This window comes from Scyliorhinus canicula, chromosome 1, assembly GCF_902713615.1.
Source record: "Scyliorhinus canicula chromosome 1, sScyCan1.1, whole genome shotgun sequence".
Lineage (NCBI taxonomy): Eukaryota > Metazoa > Chordata > Chondrichthyes > Carcharhiniformes > Scyliorhinidae > Scyliorhinus > Scyliorhinus canicula.
Genome location: NC_052146.1, coordinates 116,511,198 through 116,528,445, shown reverse-complemented (window position 1 = coordinate 116,528,445; position 17,248 = coordinate 116,511,198). Strand labels below are relative to the sequence as shown.

At 41.8% G+C, this 17,248-nt stretch overlaps 1 protein-coding gene across 6 annotated transcripts in view; it reads left to right on the top strand.

The window, feature by feature from the left end:
• LOC119966537 (YTH domain-containing family protein 2-like) overlaps positions 1-15,742 on the top strand; it is a 32,644-nt gene extending 16,902 nt beyond the window's left edge. For 2 of the 6 annotated variants that reach the window (XM_038798434.1, XM_038798396.1), the window contains 2 exons: positions 2,541-2,622; positions 14,843-15,742. In XM_038798434.1, coding sequence (XP_038654362.1) covers positions 2,541-2,588 — 48 coding nt within the window. In that variant the 3' untranslated portion in view covers positions 2,589-2,622; positions 14,843-15,742. Of the gene's footprint in view, positions 1-2,540; positions 2,623-3,076; positions 3,159-4,328; positions 4,777-14,842 lie in introns of those variants that run through there. The other 4 variants (XR_005460791.1, XR_005460790.1, XM_038798414.1 and 1 more) reach the window with 4 other exon arrangements.
• The last annotated feature ends 1,506 nt before the right edge of the window (positions 15,743-17,248 follow it).

Here is a 17,248-nt window from a genome sequence, read left to right as displayed (position 1 = left end):
ACACTAACCACTGCCACTGTGCAGTGCATCCTGCTTTCTGACATGAGCATCCTCCACTCCCACCCTCAGTGCAAGAGTTTCCAGGGATCTCAACTTTGCTCTTTGACATGCTCGACCTAAGCCAAACTGTCTTGCTCCTTCTCCCTGCCTTATTTTAAAACCACCTCAAATCCTTCGCACTTCTTTTTATTTTATAAATTAGTATCCAATAAATTTTTCCAATTAAGGGGCAATTTAGCATGGCCAATCCACCTAGCCTGCACAGCTTTGGGTTGTGGGGGTGAAACCCACGCAAACATGGGGAGAATGTCCAACACGGTCCAAAGATGTGCAGGTTAGGTGGATTGACCATGCTAAATTGCCCTTAGTGTGTGGTGGGGTTACTGGGTTATGGCGATAGGGTGGGTTTGTGGGCTTGGGTGGGGTACTCTTTCCAAGAACCGGTGCAGACTCGATGGGCCGAATGGCCTCCTTCTGCACTGTAAATTCTATAATGTGCAAACTCCATACACTGACCCAGAGTTGGGATCGAACCTGGGCCCTCGGCACCATGAGGCAGCAATGCTAACCACTGTGCCGCCGTGCTGCCCAGCACTTCTTTTCTAATTCCTGTAATGCCTTGTAGGTAGCTTTCCTCTCTGAAGCATCATTGGGAACTTTGTACATGACAATTACTGTATAAAGGGTGGCACAGTGGTGAGCACTGCTGCCTCACAGCGCCAGGGACCTGGATTCGATTCTCGCCTAGGGTGTCTGTTACTTGTAAGAGCACTTAGGATAACACTGGGAAACAGTGGAATTTGTTGTAGACCCAAAGGATAGGCTAGGTACTGACTGGTTTGTAAAATGTGCTACAAATAGCCTGGAGTACTGGAACTTTTGTTTGACCATTGCCCATAACAAATTACTTTTGGTATGAGAGGACTGCTATCTAACAGGCATTGATCCCGAGATGACAGGGGGAGAGGAATGGTATACAGTGGTGGATAACATTGTGAAATGTTACATGCTTATTTGGCTGCATAAAAATCTGGAAAACTTAGGTTTGTCACTGTGAAATGCACAATTCTGGCCCTCATTAAGAGGCAGCGAAAAACCTGAACATATTGGCGGGAGATGGGGAGAGAGTTCCTGAGTTTTGTCTTGTGCTGTCCCATGGGCTGCTTGAGTGCAACCTTGAGAGTCACTTGCACCTTATCTGGTATAAAGGAACTGCATTTGTAGAGTGTCCTGTCATGTCCTCTGGATGTCTCGAAACACTGCATTTCAAATGAGTGATGTGCTCACTTCTAAAGGCACATGTCTGACACTTTAAGAAAGGAAAAAGTTCTGAGAAATTCTTAATTGACCACAGAAAATACATATCGAAAAAGTATCCAAATATGACTGGTCAACTTGTATTGAAATTTCAGTTTTTACATTTTTGCCTTCTCCCAGTTGATCTTGATGGCATTTATAGGAGTTCCTAATCGGAATTTAAAATTCAATTAAATTAGTGTGATATATATTGCTGGATCAAGAGCTAAAGTTTATTCAGCAGTGATTAAGCAAACTACAATAGATGTCGCTTTGTGACAGGGCACAGTGCTATATCTCTGTTCAGATCCTGGAAGATTGGCGGCAGTGAACTGAATTTCCAGTGTTTAAGCTACTAACTCCGGTTCTTCCAAGATACTTATTGAGGCAGTTTCCCAAGGGGTTTGAAAGTTTGTCCTTGGGATATGGAAGGTTGAATAGATTATGGCTGCCTGAAACTCAAAAGTTGCCAAAAGAAAGATGCAGCCTCTTTGTCAGTTGTTAATTGCATCTTAACAAGCCTTTATATTGAGTGTTATTCCTCTACTCTCAAATACCAACTGAGACCATGAGAATTCCAAGACATTGCAAATATTCACGGGTCTTGCTATCTGGTCTTCATTTGAAGTGCTAAATGCACCAAACCATTTCTTCTCTGTGACTGTGACATGATGCCAGTATACATTCCAATGTAAAATAAAATTGCATGTTGAGAACAAAGGCATCAAGCCTGCAGAAAATATAAAAATTCTGCTGCTGTGTTGAGACCTCGCCAATGAAACCTCTAAACATAATGTGTGCACTGTCTCAATACTGTAAATATGCAAATTGATAAACCGTGCAGGCGGAGTGTCTGCCATAACTGAGAAAGTCTCTTTTTCCCTAAGAATCTGTTGATTAATGTCCTGACGTGTTTTAAAATGTGCTGTGCATCCTGCATTCCTGAACCCAATTACGCCATTGAGGGTTGAAGCTGATGAGTGAACATTTCTCTGTCTTGAAAAAGAAAATACTGACTTGCTAACCTATCATTATAATATGTTGAATACCTGAGAATCTTGGCATGTAATTGGCGTAAAGCGAGTAGTTGGATTTAAAGGGACTGAAATGCCTGGGTCATGTACCTGAGTGTGCTAAAGATTTTTTGAGGTATTTCCTTGAGGAACTCTTTTTTTTAATACTATTGAGAAAAGCAGATATATTGCAATTTCTGAATGAAAATGTGCGCTTGCATTTTTAAAAAGGGTGCCGATCTGACCCAGGAAGAGACAAATAGTATCAACAGCTGGTGAAGGTTGGACTGAAGGAGTACTTTTAATGCAACAGGTTGGTGAGAAACTATATGGTACTATAGTAAGAGGAGATCCTGTGGGTGAACTTCTGTTTTGAGATTAATGTAAATGAGGAATCTAACAGCAATCTGCAAGATGTAGTTGGCAATTTTAGAAAGGTTGTGAACGATTATATATAATCCATCTAGCTTGAACATCTTTTTTGGGTTGTTGGAGTGAGACCCATGTAGACACGGTCAGAATGTGCAAACTCAACGGACAGTGACCCAGGATCGCTCCCTGTCCTCAGTGCCGTGAGGCAGCAGTGTTAACCACCGTGTCGCCATGTGGACTTTTATTAAAACTAAATAACTAGGGAGCTCAATAGTGAGACACACCAAAATTTGTGTGAAGATTCACCACTGATCTTTTTGTATCCATGGAACAAGGCTCAATAAGTGTAAGTGCCTTAGAACAGAAAGTGTTGGTGGTTTTCTTTTTAATTTTAGGTTGGTCTCGAGAATGGAGTCGACCTGGATGGGAATACATGCTTAAACTGAAGTGACTCATGGGGAAATGTTTTGCCATGGAGTGAGTGAAATATTCCCTAGAGAAAAAGTTCTGTGCTTTTTGCATCATAAATATTGGCACATAAAATAGGAAACAGCAAGATGTCAAAGACAGTAACTGTTAAGCGGCATTATTTATTCATTGTTGTAAATAAAAACTAGGAATAAAAGTATCTGTAAGTGAGACAATGCAAAAATAGTTGGAGTTAAATGTAAAAAAAGTGTTGTGTGAAAACTTGATATGAAAAAATGGCTGTCCTGATAATCTCTACGTGCTGGAATTGATTTTATTTATTCATAGGATATGGGAGTCATGTGCAGGGTAAACATTTGTTATTTATCCCTAACTACCCTTGAGGTGGTGATATACCTACCGCCTTCCAGAACAGCCACAGTCCATCTGGTGTAGGTACACCTGTAGAGCTGATGGGGAGGGAATTGCATGATTTTGACACATCGCTATTTCTTCATCATTGTTATGTTTCCAAGTCAGGATGATAATTGGCCGGGAGGCGGGGGTGTATTTCTGTGCCCTCATCCATTTAGATGAGAGATCCTTGGGAGTGCAAAATGTGCTTCCTGACTGCACCTCCTGAAAGGCTTTGCTGTAATTTCCAGATGGTGCATTCTTGTTCGAGTTCATTCATATGATAAACTATTTCTCGCTACCCCGTCAACTCCCTTTTAAAACCCTTCAAATCGTCCCTTAACCGCTATACTTTGGGATCAAAGCCTAGACTATGTAATTTGTCTCAATTTAATTGCACTGTATGGCAACATGGTGGCATAGCTGCATCACAGCACCAGGCCCCGGGTTTGATTCCAACCTTGGCCGACTGTGGAGTTCCTCCCTGTGTCTGCGTGGGTTTCCTCCCACAGTCCAAAGCTGTGCAGGTTAGGGGTGGATTGGCCATGCTAAATTGCCCCTTGATGTCCAGCGATGTGCACGGTTACGGGCATAGGGCAAGTGGACCTAGGTAGAGTGTTCTTTTTGGAGGGTTGTGCAGGCCTGATGGGCTGAATGGCCTCCCGCACAGCGGGGATTCCATGATCCAGTGCTACCCTATGGCATAGGACAAATCGCTTTGAGGTGAATCTACGTGTGGTTGGAAACATTGGAACTGCATTGCTTATATTATAGTATGGTGAATGCCACAAGCAGCCCACTAATCTTTTTCTTAATTACCCTCAGGACACGTGCGATTCAGGCTTTTTGACTGGAAGGCTGCTGATTGCAGATGTGAGCCTTGAGTAGGCCATATAAATAACGTCATCCATCCAGCTAGCTGCAGGCAGAAACAACTGCTTTTTGTGGAACTATTGAGCTGCCTCGGCTCTTCCTGTGACCTGCTATGCACATTCTTCATTGTGTTGCAGTGCCTGAGCCCTGATCCAAAATAGAACGATGCACAGCACCAGTCCAGCATTAAAATGAATAAGCTCCTGGAACTCTCATAACTTTAAATTGATGATACATGTATTTGTTTAATCTATCTTGTAATCCAGACCTAAGGTTATACTTGTGAGGAAACTTTCTAAGATTATGAAAGGTTGTGATAGGGTAAATGTAGGGATTAGATGTGATACATAGCTTTCCCTTAAATGCATATATGCAAAATAAAGCAAATGAGAAAACTTAATAGGAAGTTTATGCTGTTAGGGTAAGATGTAGTTGCAATTTCATTCCTTTCACTACTGGTCCCATAAAGCGTTTCAGCCAATGAGATGTTGGCTCATTGTAAAAACTGAGCAGCCAATTTGCACACTGTTTCTACAAACAGTACTAAAATATATGGCCAGGCAATCTGTTTCAGTGCTAAGGGTTGAGGATACATATTGGTCAGGTTGCTGAGCAATCCCCGTTTTAAAAAAAATTAATATGGAACCTAACATCCACCTGAGTACAGGTGTGGGCATCAGTTCAACACTTCAAGGTTCATGGCAGGACACCAGTCGGCATAAGACCCAGAGTAAATGTAAAGTCACTTAAGTACAACCATCCTCTGATATAAGTGCATTCCTGTGACAGTTACGTGGAATTAGCCCGCAGAGTCCTATCAATGTGTTTCTAGAATTTCTTGGCCATAACTCATCTAAAAGTGCAATCTTGGCACAGTTTACAAATATATTTTTGAATAAAATATGTAAACCTTTAATCTAAGAAGAAATATTTAGCTGTGTATGCATTAAGCTTGCAAATTTTGATATCTGAGTGAAGTTATGGGAGGAGGCAGCCAGCATAATATCTGGAAAGAAGCCTTCCATATTGGGATAACTTAAATATACAGCCAGACCCTTAAAAGCAAATATTGGGTACTCTGGAACTTGTGATCTGCATTGATCTCTTCCTGTGGCCTGCTAAACACATTCTTTGTTGTGTTGCAGTGCTTGAACCCTGATACAAATTGAATGATGCAAAGCTTACCAAATCGGTGAGGCCCAGAAATGTTTTGACTTTTACTTGTGGGTGGAGATGATGGATAGGTTTTTTAAAAAAAATTAAGGATGTTAGCACTTGGGGATTTTAGAGAAGATGTGCACTTTTAGTAGGTAAGGATAAATAAGCAAGGGTAGAAAATTGGATGAAATGAATGAGGAAGCAGTACTGTGTTAAGAAAGGAATCTTTTGATCTCAGAAATAATTCAAAAAGAAATTCCATTACTTCTGTTCCAGATAATTTAATAATCTTTATTGTCACAAGTAGGCTTACTTTAACACTGCAATGAAATTACTGTGAAAAGTCCCTGGTCTCACATTCCAGCGCCTGTTCGGTTACACAGAGGGAGAATTCAGAATGTTCAAATTTTGGGACTTGTGGGAGGAAACCGGAGCACCCGGAGAAAACCCATGCAGACACTGAGAACATGCAGACCACACACAGACAGTGACCCAAGCCGGGAATCGAACCAGGGACCCTGGAGCTGTGAAGCAACCGTACTATCCGCTGTGCTACCCAGATAACTGGCTTGGTTGCTGTTTACTGCAGCAGTCGCATTACATGGGGCTGGGAGAATACCGTTATTTATTAACCTTTATTGTACTTATACTTAATTTCCTTCCTTTATCTCCATTTTCTACAGTTCCATCCTACCCTTTCCACGCTTTAGGTTTGTGTGTATAATATGCACGCAATCTATTTTGCTTTTACAACTTTCTGAATCCATCATCAAGCTTTGAATGTTCCTACTTGGGGATAGCAAACGAGTTTGAGTGCAAGTCTTGGGATATCATCTAGAGTCTCATAGAGCAAAGTTAGGAAGAAGCATCCAAATGAAAAGACTAGCTGTTTGAGTGTAATTCTCAATATGCTGTAAGTATTCTTGTGCATAAATGAGTTTTCAAATACAAGTTTACTTCCAGTCAGACTTGCTAATATCATTCCTGAGGTAGCAAATGCTGATGGCTGTATTTTATATTATGGAATTTTCCAATGGAAGCAGCCTAGAAATATTTTGTATTTGTGCTGGGTGCATAATTTTCTTTATTCTTTCATGACATGTGGGTGTTGCTGGCAAGGCCAGCATTTGTTGCCCATACTAATTGCCTTTGAACGTAGGGGCTTGCTGGGCTATTTCAGAGGAGCAGTTAACAGTTAGCTACAATGCAGTGGGTCTGGAGGCATGTGTACGTTGGATAGACGAGGTTTGGGCAGCTGATTTCCTTCCATTTAAAAAAAAATAAAAAAATTTAGATGGGCCAATTCATTTTTTCCAATTAAGGTGCAATTTCGCATGGCCAATCCACCTACCCTGCACATTTTTGGGTTGTGGGGGCGAGACCCATGCAAACACGGGAGAATGTGCAAACTCCACAGGGACAGTGATCCAGAGCTGGGAACGGACCTCGGCGCTATGAGACAGCAGTGCTAACCACTGTGCCACCATGCTGCCCTCTGATTTCCTTCCCGAAAGGGAACCAGTTGGATTTTTACAACAATCGATGATAGTTTCATGATTGTCATTACAGAGAGCAGCTTTTTATAAAAGATTCATTAACTGAATTCAAATCCCACCAGCTGCCATGGCCCCAGAGCATTAGAGCAGGCCTCTGGATTATTAGTTCTGTGACATTACTATTTCGCCATAGAAACTATTTTGTCAGCAAGATGTCTGATAATCATACAAACCCATTACTGCTAAAGTAACCAAACCAAACTGTTGAATAAGCCACACCCCATTTTCATATTAGATAGAAAACATGCTATGTTCCCCAAAGTGACACACCTACCTGCATAATCCAGAGTTCAGGTGAGGCTCGCAGACCCAAAGACTGAGAATGACCAAGAGTGTACAGCGATATTGCTGAAATAGCTATAGGTGCACACAACAGTAGCAGGCTGCTATATGCTTATTCAGCCAGTGCTACATTTGTATGGTTATCAGGAGCTGAAAGGGAGTTTTGTATTATTTCCCTGTGTCTATGTGGGTTTCCTCCCACAGTCCAAAGATGTGCAGGTTAGGTGGGTTGGCCATGCTGAATTGCACCTTGGGTTGCAAGAATTGGACGGGGGTAGTGTGGGCGTTCAAAGCGTTGGTGCAGACTCAATGGGCCGAATGGCCTCTTTCGGCGCTCGAGATTCTAGGATAATACCAATTGTCAGTGATTGATCTACTTCCCCTCCAGCTTTCTATGTCGGGCAGGCTAATCAATTGTCAGTGATTGTCTGAGGTGTTTGCAGACTTGTCTGGCTTGAATATAGGTTACTGAGCCTGCTGCAGGTTTGGTGTGGTTCCACATATTAACGTCCATGAAACTAAAGGCATTTTATACAATGTAGGCCAGTTTTTTTTCTCTTTTTCTTACCCCCCCCCCCCCCCCCCCCCAACCCAAAACAAAACTTTCCACTTTTTCACTCTTGCTTTTCTGAAGGCATTGATTCTAGCAATGGTTTGAATTAATGACTAGATGCTGATACCGTAACCAACTGGCAATTTCTCATGTGTAATTCCTAGCAAACTGTTCTACCGATGTTTTGGGGCCATCGTAGATGTGCATGAAATTTTGACTTCACCTGACACCATCTGGTCAATTTTCTATACTTTTTAAAAATAAATTTAGAGTACCCAATTATTTTTTCCAATTAAGGGGCAATTTAGTGTGGCCAGTCCACCTATTCTGCACATTTTGGGTTGTGGGGGCGAAACCCACGCAGACACGGGGAGAATGTGCAAACTCCACACAGACAGTGACCCAGGACCGGGATTCAAACCCGGGTCCTCAGCGCTGCTGTCCCAGTGCCAACCACTGCGCTACACTACGAACCTGGGACCTCAGCGCCGTGAGGCATCTGTGCTAACCACTAGGCCGCCGTGCTGCCCTCCCATCTGGTCAATTGATGGTGATCAAGATCAGGAAATCTGGCTGATTTACAAAACCTATATGTTGCTTTTTATATTAAAATATTGTGCAAGATATCTGCTGCATTGTATATCCCTCATCTGTTCTAAAAGAAACGGAATGGCTTCAAGAATCCAAGGGAGTGTTTTTCTTTTGTGGATTTCCTGGTACCATGGTGGTACATAAATCTAAACCATATTCTCATGAATTTACTTTTATCTCAGGAGGGGCGGGTTGCTAGTTGGAATTTCCCCACCAATAAAGTGACCGAATCAAAATGAGCAATTTCGAATTCTTTATGCCCACAATATTAAAATAGGACAAACCAGCCAGTAAGAAATAAAGCGCAAAAAACTGGTTTGAAGCCAACTTACCAAAGCTTGGGCAGCACGGTGGTGCAGTGGTTAGTAGCACTGCTGCCTCATCCTGCCGAAGTCCCAGGTTCGATCCTGGTTCTGGGTCACTGTCAGTGTGGAGTTTGCACATTCTCCCTGTCTTTGCATGGGTTTCGCCCTCACACCCCAATGACGTGCAGGATAGGTGGATTGGTCACGCTAAATTGCCCCTTAATTGGAAAAAATGAATTGGGTATACTAGATTTATTTTTTAAAATGTAACCGGCTGGGCACCCATAGTGTGAAGGACATGAATTGGTGACTCCACAATCGCCTGTGCAATTAAACAGTCTGCCAGTGCACTGATGACTTGCGGCTCCAGCCTCGGCAACTGTCAATGCTCAGATCAAACAACTATTCGAATCACGAGAAAGGCCATTGAAATGTACCTTTATTTCCGTTGATACTTTTTTTTGCTACATTTTTTTCTGAAAGTTGAGGCAATGGCTGGAATGCTGATCCATGGGAGTCAGTGTCATCATGTACCATACACATGTGGTCAGTTCATTATATTACAGTAAGCACATCATGATTGAAGTTGATCATAGGTGGCACAGTGGTGAAGTGGTTAGCACTGCTGCCTCATGGCGCTGAGGACGCGGGTTCGATTCCGGCCCCGGGTCACTGTCAGTGTGGAGTTTGCACATATTCCCCGTGTCTGCATCGGTCTCGCCCCCACAACCAAAAGATGTACAGAGTAGGTAGATCGGACATGCTAAATTGCCCCTTAATTGGAAAAAAAGTCATTGGGTATGCTTAAAAAAAAATAAAAATTTTTAACTATGTAATAGGCTCAGGTGTTGACCTTTTGGCTCCTTGAGCCTACTCCGCCGTTCAGTAATTTAATTGCAGCCTTGGTTGTGGCCTCAATTATATTTTGCTGCCCCAGCCAAATAACCTTTGACTCCCTTGTAAATTAAAATATGTCTTGATTGAACTTTGAATATATTCAGTGTTCCAGCTTCTTTTGCTGTCTGGGTAATGAATTCCAAAGATTAATGACAGAGAAGAAATTCCACATCAGATGCGTAGGCTAGGTGGATTGACCATGCTAAATTGTCCCTTAATGTTCAACGGTTAGGCGGAGTTACAGGCTTAAGTGGGGTGATCGTAGGAGGCACAGTGGTTAGTATTACTGCCTACGGCGCTGAGGATCTGGGTTCGAATCCTGGCCCTGGGTCACAAGCATAATGTGTAGAATGCGTTCCCTCTGTGTTCTAAGGTTCTGTGTCTCTCCCCCCCCCCCCCCCCCCCCCCCCCCCCCCCCCCCCCCCCCCTCCGTTACGTTCAGGAGTGAAACGTACAGTATCCTTTCACTGTAATCTGTCAAACAGAAGGGGGTTTGAGGGCAGCATGGTGGCGCAGTGGTAGCACTGCAGTCTCGCGGTGCCGGGATCCCAGGTTCGATCCCGGCTCTGAGTCACTGTCCGTGGGGAGTTTGCACATTCTCCCCGTGTCTGTGTGGGTTTCACCACCGCATCCCAAAAGATGTGCAGGGTAGGTGGATTGCCCATGCTAAATTGCCCCTTCATTGGAAAAAAAAAATTGGGTGCTTTAAATTTATATTCACAAAAGTGGGGTGATTGTTTGGAGGGTCAATGCAGGATTGATAGGCCAAATGGCCTCCTGCACTGATGGGATTCTTTGATTTGTTAGAGAAGGTGCATATGTCTTTTCTGTACTTCTGAGCGCACTCATTGCAAACTTTAGGAAACATGAATATCAGTGATGTTGGTGGCAGTAATGTGTATGGTTGAATTTAATTTTTTTAAACTTTCCCTAAGAGCTTTAAGCTGCAAATGCTAATTAGTCAGTTGCAAATAAATACCAATCATCCAATACAATGTACCCGTCCAAAATTACAAGGATTACACAAAATTGATGTTTGATTTTTATATAAAATTTTCCATGGTACTTGTATGCCAAAATATTTTAATCTCCGAATTTCACCATTGTCAAATGAGAGGATTAGTTTCTAAACTTATTTCAGAAATTGGGGAACATATTTCACTCGTGTCATCATGGAGGTAAATGAGAACATCTCCCCTTTGACTTGATCCTGAAAATTCTGACTATCTTCTTTAAAATGAAAATGCTGCAGATGTTGGAATCTAAAACCGAAAACGTTGGAAAAATTCAGCAGGTCTGGCAGCATCTGTGAAGAAAAAAATAGTTAATGTTTTGAGTCTGTATGACTCCTGAGTCTTGAGATTTATTTGAATTTCATTTGTAATCTTATAAGTACGATATTTATTTGTTTACCCTAAGTTCTATCTCTGTGGAGGTGACTCCTGGTATGCTTAAGAAAGTTGAACTGAGTGCCATTATAGTTGTAAAATGCACACACAATTGAAACTTGGTTCACCAAAGGCTGTTAAACCACTAGACACTTGTGTGAAATATATACTGCACAATATCAGTAAGATTTTTTTTTAAAGCATTTTGCGGATAGAAAGGTCTCTTCTTTGATTTCCGATTAATTTCTTGCTTTAATGATCTGTCTGCAAGAGAGAAAATGTAGTTTTATGACATTAGACTATAAATCCAACTCGTGCTCTCTCAAAGTATTGACTTCAGAATCCAATCTCGCTTTCTCCCCAATTTCTCTCCTGGCTGAACCAGGAAGATATTTTGGAATTGCCTGCAAAATTGGGCCTTGCAAAAGAACCATTTTAATAAATCAGAAGTGGCAATCAGCTTGACATGCACATCATCACAGGCGATGCATTCTGCAACATGCAATTTGGTGTCTCAGACTAGTTTGCTGTTATATTGAGATAGAATTCCAGTAAAGGTATTGTGATGTTCTGTTCTCTGCCAGCTTGGGATGTCTGTACTGCAATTTGCATTTTGTCCAAATAATTGAGCTCTCGAGAATGCTCTGGATATGTGAAGTGTAAATGTGCCCCAGGTAAGCAACCTCCTTGTGCTGGCGATGATCATCATTGCATCATAACTGGCTTGTGGGTTTCACATCTGGGGAAGTGCTGTTTCACAATTTCCAGATGTCTGGAGCTATGTTAAATTAGCTGCAGTGCAGACTGATGCACAAAAATGGTAGTGGTGAGAAAAATTGAAATAGGAGTGATTGAAGATAGAAAGAAAATAGCTCATGAGGGATGTGTCCCAGGAAAAGGACATAGGTTAATCACAACTGTATTTTGCTAATGTAACTTGCAATGAATAGCTTTCAAATCTGATTGGGGGGGGGGGGTATTGATCCGTGGTCTTTTTTGTACATTGGGTATGTATTTTCAAAATATACAATAAATTCTCCCCTACCAGTTTGCAAGTTCTCCCGTATCTGCGTGGGTTTCACCCCCACAACCCAAAGATGTGCAGGTTAGGAGGATTGACCACACTAAATTGCCCCTTAATTGGAAAAAGATAATTGAGTATTCTAAATTTGGGGGAAAAAAATCTTTTACCAATGTGGCAGAGAGTGGCTGGTGGGGAAGGTGAGATTTTTGTTTAATTTAAACTCGGCGAGACGTGATCTGGAATATGCTGTCTGAAAAGATTGTGCAAGCATTCTGTGGTAATTTTCAAAAAGATAAATAACCGAAAAGGAAATATATGCACAACGATGGAGAAACATGGGAACCTCCTTTCGAACAGCTGGCACAGGCAAGATGAATCAAATGGCCTCCTCTATTCTATGACTGTTGGCTTCAAAATTCAGCTTTCTCATGACTCACTCCCTTCCTCTCTTGAAGGTGTTGACTACCATCTTGGGTGAGGTTTGCGAGCACTCCCAACTCCCACCCCACTCCAATGGATAACAGGAAGGTTATGTAACATCACACCAGAATGCATAAAAGTACAAAATGTGTATATATATATTATATATATATATATATGTGTGTGTGTGCGAATTACAAAAATGGTGTGAGTGCTTTGTAAACTAATTCTAAACTAATGATCTGAAGCCACCAGTAAATGGCAATCACAAAAAGAACTTTCGTTCTGTACGTGACCCAAGTTCAATGTTTCTGAACAGTCGGGCCCGAGTAGCATGTAAGTAACATGTACTCCTACACACACTGCCCTGTGAGGAGTACTGGCTAACTGTTCTCTTGTGCCCTGAGACCTTTTTATAGTGTAGATATGAAATGAATCACAATGAAACAAAGCGAGCAAATAATTCTATGCAAAGTAACTTGTTATCCACAGGTCTCGAGTTTATTCACTTTGCCAACCATCAAGTTAGCAGGATTCTGCCTGTGACTTAAGAGTGTGATATTTGCAGTTTTGCTTTTAGGCCTTTGGGAAAAAGACAGTTGATAGTTTAATGCTAACACCATTTCTCTCCTCCCCTCTAAATAGATAGTTGAAAGGAGGAACAGAAGTGCATGTCACACTTTTTTAAAGCCTCCCTGATTTAAAAGTATATTGGGGTAGAATTGCAGATTGGGAAATTAAAGGAATGGCAGGATTAAAAAGTGACCATGGTTTCACAATGTTTATAATTGAGGTTAAGGTAGAAAGTTCTTTCAGATAGCGATAACATTACTGGGAGCTGATTTATTAGAGCCTATTCGTCTATTCGTTATTAGCATGAACTAAATACATGTCAGATTGGTCAAACCAGGAAGACAGGAATTATCCTGATCTTGTTAGCAGTCTTGAAAAATAATTAGAAATTTAGGCATTTGAAATAACACATGGCAGATACACCTCCTCCTCCCCTCCCCCTCAAAAAGTAAGGTTTCTTAGGCTCATCCTAAATGGCCATTCTTTACATGACAAACATTCAAAGTGACACATGGAAGGTCCTGGACCATCCTACCTGCCCTACACAGTTGTGATGTCTTAAACGCAGTCACTTTTCACCTCGACTCGTTGAACTGTGCAATCTCCATGGAGGGGCAAAGGCCAATTGGCGAAAAACCCCGGCAAAAGTCCAGGGGACGGAATCGAATCTGGGTCCTTGGCGCCCTTACTTTTCAACGCAAGATGCCTAACTCTTGTAAGCAGTGATCACCCATTACTCTAGCCAGAAATGGGTCCAGCTTTTGACTTAAAGGAATGCAGCAAATCAGTGTCCATTACATGAACTAACTTGTTCTTGGGACATACAGAAACACATCCCATCTAGTTCTGTTGTTACATGAGTTGCAAATAACTCCTTGGTACCTCCCCTAATCTATTTGGTTGATTTAGTCAATAAATGCCAAGTTATTCTCCAGTGGCAGCATTAAGTTTGCCCTATTACTCATCCAACACTTATGCTTCCCAGCAGGGACCACTGATATCAATTAGGATTTTAAACGCTGGCTGACTTTTCCCACCCTCTGCCTCCATGCCTTTGTTCTCTAGTATCATTCCCTCCCTGCATGTGCAACCCACCTTGCTCCCCAAGCTCAGGATTACTGCACCTTTGTTGTTTTGCTGTTTCCTTAGTTGGAAGCACCTATAAAGATGGCAGCCGTTCCAAAATAAATATTAGATGTGAAGAGTTTTGGAGCCTCCTGAGCACATGTGGCATTGATGAACTGCAACTTTGTATTTAATTTCTCACCTGTGTCCAATGATAAAAGAGCACGTACTAGACATTGAACCTAAGCCTATAAGCACGACATACACACTTTACCAACAAGGCCATCAGCAGATTTTAATTGATTGCCACCAATCAGAGAAAATGGATTCGAGGGTTATTAATCCCTAATTATTCCCAAACGGAGACAGCCCATATCGTTTGTGCCAGTGTTGAGTCTATGCAAGTAATACAGTTTAAATCCCAACTGCTCCCTTCCCATTAGCTTTTTGAAGAAGAATATTAAAGGATAGCTACCTTGCCCTTTAAAAGAATCTACAGACTCTTCATTCAACAACTGAGCATCCCATGTTCTAAGCACCTGTAGAGTGTTTTTACCTGAAAAGTTTTCTCTTTTTTAAATTTGTGCTTTGGTGTCACTGAATGTGAAGCTGCTTTGGGAGCTGTGTGTTAAACCTTTTTCCTTTCCTTTACAGGAACGCCAAGGTCGTGTCAAGTAACAATGTATTCTCTGGAAATGTGACGTCGACCTAAATGTCGTGTCCTGAATTCTCTTCAAGAAATTGAATGATAATGAAGACCCCCTCCCCCAGCACCCTTCTTCCCGTCCTGTCCCTACCTTCCCACTCGCCCTCTTTCATTTTCAGTGAACTCTACGACTTTCAGACTTGTAGTTGTCAAACTTTAATCCTCTTCTATAGAACTTTGGTAACGATAGCAAGAACTAGGTGGGGGAAAATGTTTAAAAATCCTTTCTCAACAATCGGTTGTGACTTTACAAAGTGGTACAACTTGTTTTCCTTCTGTTTTAAAAAAAAAAAAATTTAAATCAATTTTTGATTTTTATGGTTCGTGGGCTACATTTAAATACATTTCCTTGGGAAAGAAACCAGCTGCTTCACTGCATCCGAAAGGTCATCGCACAGCTGGGTCAGCACGTGGACAGATTCCTTCTCCAACTCAAGTTTAATTTATGGAGCCCAAACTGAAACATCCAGGTCCTTTTGAGAACTGCATCCCACCCCAACCACGTTTTCCTGAAAATGCTGCTCATTTTGTTTCAAAAATGCTCCAGGAAAGAGCTGTTACTTCTCTGTTGTCCCTCCTTTCGTTGCAAAAAAATTAAAATGGTTACTGTTCACAAAAGTTAAAGTGAGCAAGTTTTTTTTAAATTGCCGCAAATTAAGTCTAAATCCACCTAACTAATAAAGAAGACTGGACTAAAGGAATACTGTAAGGAATTTTTTGGACACTGAACTTTGAAAAACAAAAACTGCTTATTCTTTTTCACTCCTCGTCAACAGTGAAAAGCTGGGAATTTGCCCTTCATTATTAATCACTTCTCAGTAATAAATGTGATATCCTGTTCAGCAAAACCATTGCGTTTGTTCGCCTTTTTTTGGTCGTTCCTCACTTTGCTGTATTTGTTTTCATGGCTGTATTTGTTTTCATGTTGATGTAGTAACAAGCTGTTGAAGAAGATTAGAGGAAGCTAATTAAGGATGGCACAGTGGTTAGCACTGCTGCCTCAGCCCCAGGGGTCCAGGTTCAATTCTGGCCTTGGGTGACTGTGGTTTGCGTGATTTCCTCTGGGTGCTCCGGCTTTCTCCCACTGTTTAAATATGTGCAGGTTAGGCGGGTTATGGAATTAAGGCGGAGGAGTGGGCCTAGGGAGAGTGCTTTCAGAGGGTCGGTGCAGACTTGATGGGCTGAATGGCCTCCTGCACTGAAGGGATTCTATGGTTAGACTGATGTGCCATCAGAAAAATGCTATTATTAAGGGAGTCTTAACAATGCACTTAGAACGTCATAGTATGTTCATACAAATTCTATGGTTCTATGGAAACTCCACTCTGCATCTGACTCTTGTCTGCCTGTTAATGTTTGTTGCGAACACTCGGTGCCCAAAATGGACTAAAATTCCTCACCTTTAATGCAAAATATTCAGAGTGGGGCAGGGTGTAATATCCAGAAATTTAGACACATAAGCCAGGCCCCTACTTCAGATCAGTACTGAAGGAGCACAGCACTGTCTGGTGTGCCAACTTGTAGCTGAGATGTTAAATCAAGGTATGTCTTGCCTCCTCAGATAAATGTCAGATCCCAAGCAGTATTTGAAGAGGAGCAGTATGGTTCCTGGCTAAAATTTATCCATCAAGTTGTTTGTGTCCAAGGTGGCTTCTGCATTTTCTCCATTACAACACTTCCAACATTATTTAATTAGCTGTAATGCACTTTGGAATATATTGAGTCCACAGAAGACACCATAGAACATTCTGTCAAATGTTACATTTACCCTGGATAGTTTCATAAATGTGTTTCAGCTATGTAGATTGTTTAGGCTGGGGCCCTGATTGAGGTGTTTAAAATTGAGGGACATATATAGGAAATAACTTTCCCCTTAGTAGAGGGGAGCCAGGGGGCATAGATTTAAGAAATGGGGCAGAGGATTTGAGGAAAACCTTTTTCACCCACAGGGTGTTGGGAATCTGGAGCTCTGCCTGAAAGGGTGGTAGAGGAAGGAACCCTCAAACATTTAAGATGAGCACTTGAAATGCCATAGCATACAAAGCTACGGGGCAAGTGCTGGAAAATGGGATTAGAGTATACAGGTGCTGAATGGCTGGTGCAGACAGGATGGGCCAAAGGCCCTCTTTCTGTCCTGTAAAACTGATCCTAACGGAATGTTCAATGTCTTGCAAAGCTATGGTGTTCTAAAACAATGAGATGAAGTTTGCTCTCTGGGTGGTTGTACTGGTCCTACATATGGTCATCATCCAGTTCCCAGTGGGTCTGGTTCACAGCATTTGGATTGGATTGGATTTGTTTATTGTCATGTGTTCCGAGGTACAGTGAAAAGTATTTTTCTGCAAGCAGCTCAA